The 2,869-nt window shown below is 43.7% G+C and overlaps 1 protein-coding gene across 1 annotated transcript in view; it reads left to right on the top strand.

Annotated features, from left to right (window-relative positions):
• The first annotated feature begins 2,157 nt into the window (after nucleotides 1–2,157).
• Nucleotides 2,158–2,869, top strand: part of TTL (tubulin tyrosine ligase) — a 33,089-nt gene continuing 32,377 nt past the window's right edge. The window contains exons 1-2 of the mRNA XM_008592709.1: nucleotides 2,158–2,213; nucleotides 2,450–2,729. Of these exons, the coding sequence (XP_008590931.1) occupies nucleotides 2,158–2,213; nucleotides 2,450–2,729 (336 nt within the window). The remainder of the gene's footprint in view (nucleotides 2,214–2,449; nucleotides 2,730–2,869) is intronic.

Here is a 2,869-nt window from a genome sequence, read left to right on the forward strand (position 1 = left end):
AACCACGTGACCATAGATATGTGGGTCTCTTTACATTGGCCTGTTTGTCTTTCCTTATGTCAAAAATCACACTTTCTTAATTACAATAGCTTTGTACTTAAATACCATAACTTTTTTTTTTTTCCTTTTTGTCTTTTTTCATGTCCGGCAACGGATCGCAACCCTCAGTGTCACGCCCGTATAAATACCATAACTTTTATAGCTACGTCTCAATATCTGGTAGTGTAAGTCCTTCAACAATCTTCTTCAAGACTGCCTTTGCTATTCTTGGTCATTTGCATTTCTGTGTAAATTTTAGAATTGCCTGATCAATTTCCATGGATAGCTCTGCAGAGATTTTGTTTGGAATTGTATTGAATCTACACATCAATTTGGCAAGAATTGACACTTTTAACAACTTTGAGTCTTCCAATCACAAACGTGGTATATTCTTTCATTTATTCTGTGCTCCAAAAATTTCTTAGTTACATTTTGTAGTTTTTGGTGTAGAGGTCTTGCACATTTTTCATTAGATAGTCATAAGTATTTGACATTTATTTATGCTATTGTAAATTGTGTCTTTTTAAAATTTCATTTTCTATTTCTTTGTTGTTGACACATGGAATTACAATTGATGTCTGTATGTTAACCTTGTATCTAGTGACTTTGCTATACTCAGTTATTCATTCAAATTGTGGATTTTTTAGGATTTACTATGTATACAACCATGTCATCTGTGAAAAATTACAGTTTTATTTATTTTTTCAAATTTTGCCTTGCTGAACTGGCTATTTGATGTTATTATAAATGAAATTGTTTTCTTAATTTCCCTTTCAAATTGCTCTGCAACTTTGCTGGATTTATTTATTAGTTCTAACATTTTTTCTTTGGTGTGTGTAATCTTTAGGTTTTTTTGTTTGTTTCTTAGGGTTTGCTACATATATGTCACCTGTGAACAGAATCAATCTCTTTAATATATATGGTATTATTCAGATTTTTTATTTTCTGTATTTTTTTGGCAAACTAGGTTTTTTAAGGAAGTTGTCTATTTTGTTCAACTGTTTAATTCATTGGCAAAAATTGTTTATAGTATCTTAATCTTTTTAATACCTTCAGGATATCTAGTGATGTTCCTTTTTTCATTTTAATATTGATTATTTGTGCTTCCTTTTATTGGTTGGTCTTGAATGCTTAACAATTTAAATAGTCTTTTAAAAAAGCCTTCTTTGGCTTTACTGATTTCTTTATTGTATATTTATTTCCTATTTCCTTGGGTTTTCCCCTTATTGTTTCTTTTCTTCCATTTACTTTGGGTTTCATTTGTTATTCCTTTTCAAATTTTATGAGATGGAAGCTTAGATCATTGATTTTCAGTCTTTCTTCTTTTTCTAATATATGTAATTTAGGTTGTAAATTTCCGCTTCAATGGAGTAATCCTGTTGGGCCAAGCCTGGATATTCATTTTCCTGTGCCCACAATGGGCAGAGTTAATCCCACCAAAGCCACATAAAAATGGGTTCCAAGGGAAAAGATGAGTGCTGTTATCAAAAAGAGGGGATAAAGAGTACTGTACAAAAACTAAAAGTAAAATAAACAAAATAATGCTCACTGCAAAATGAGAAAAAGGAGAAAAGTAACCACTGGATTTGGAAATTCAGAGGTCACTGGTGTCCCTAATGAGATCCATGGCTGTGGTGTGGAGAGAGAGAAGCCAACTACGGTGCAGGAGGAATGAGTGGATGGAGGAATGATGGGTCATGGTGAGAGTGGATGTCACTTTAAAGATGATCAGCTGTGATGAGCAGCAGAAAGTGCCCCTGGCTTGGGTTCCCCTAAAAGGTGGCCCTGGAACAAGGAGTTGAGTGCAAGTCGTTTATTTGAGAGGTAATCCCAAAAAACATCTGTAGACGTGTGGGGTAGTGGGTGAGTCAGGGTAAGGAGGCCAACATAAGGTGCATTGATGAGCAAGTTACAGCTGTGGACAAGTGGAGCTCCACCCTGCAGAGAGCCACTGAAACAGCCTAGGATATCGGCCTCCCTGCAGATTCACTGGAGGTGTGTGGTACCCAGTGCATTACCGCCCAACTTTTGTACCTCACTGATGGAAGGAACGTACGCACCCGGCGCCTCTGGGCCTGCCTCCTTCCCGCTCTGAGCAAGCTCCCGCGGCAGCTAGTGATGCATGCCCGCGGGTGCAGGCGGGTGCGCAACAGCGGCGAGTCCCGCCCCACCGAGTAGGGGCGGGGGAGCGAGAGGAAGGCGCTTTCCCAGCACGCGCGGTGGACACCGTGAGCACCGGGAGAACAGGCTGGGCAGGGGTCCCAGGGTGTTCTTTCTCTGAGTAGCACAAGATGTGAGGCCCATGGCTGACCTGGGTCATTTATGAGGGAATCTAGGAAGTTTTGCGGGAAACCTAATAGTCATTGTTCTCTCTGTGTCCCTCAAAATGCACCACAAACGGTCTTCTAAGACTGGGCTATCGGGACCGAAGGGACTTCAAAGTCCCACTGCCCCCACTCGGAGGGCGCAGTCACAGTCTGGAGCAGGAAAGCGAGTTGCCCAACGTCGGGAAACGGCGGGACGGGGAGCGGAGTCCAGGGCTCCCCGGGGTTTGTGCCGCACGGTCCCTCCAAGCAGAGTCTGAAGTCACCGCCCCTCCCGGGCCTGGCGCCACCCAGCGGGTCTCGGCAGACGACGCGAGCCCTCGACCCCAGCCAAACCTGCCCCTCGGGGCGCGCGAGCCCTCAGCGGTCGGCAGGCGCCGAGGGAGGGGAGCGCACGGCCCGCGGCCGCACGACGGGGCCTACAGCTGTTTGGTTTCGCCCAGAAAACCCCCTCTCGGAACAGGTGGAAGCGCCGGGGCGAGCCGGAAAGGGATCTTCCGCCGCCC

Source organism: Galeopterus variegatus, unplaced genomic scaffold, assembly GCF_000696425.1.
Source record: "Galeopterus variegatus unplaced genomic scaffold, G_variegatus-3.0.2 Scaffold8215, whole genome shotgun sequence".
NCBI classification, from domain to species: Eukaryota; Metazoa; Chordata; class Mammalia; order Dermoptera; family Cynocephalidae; genus Galeopterus; species Galeopterus variegatus.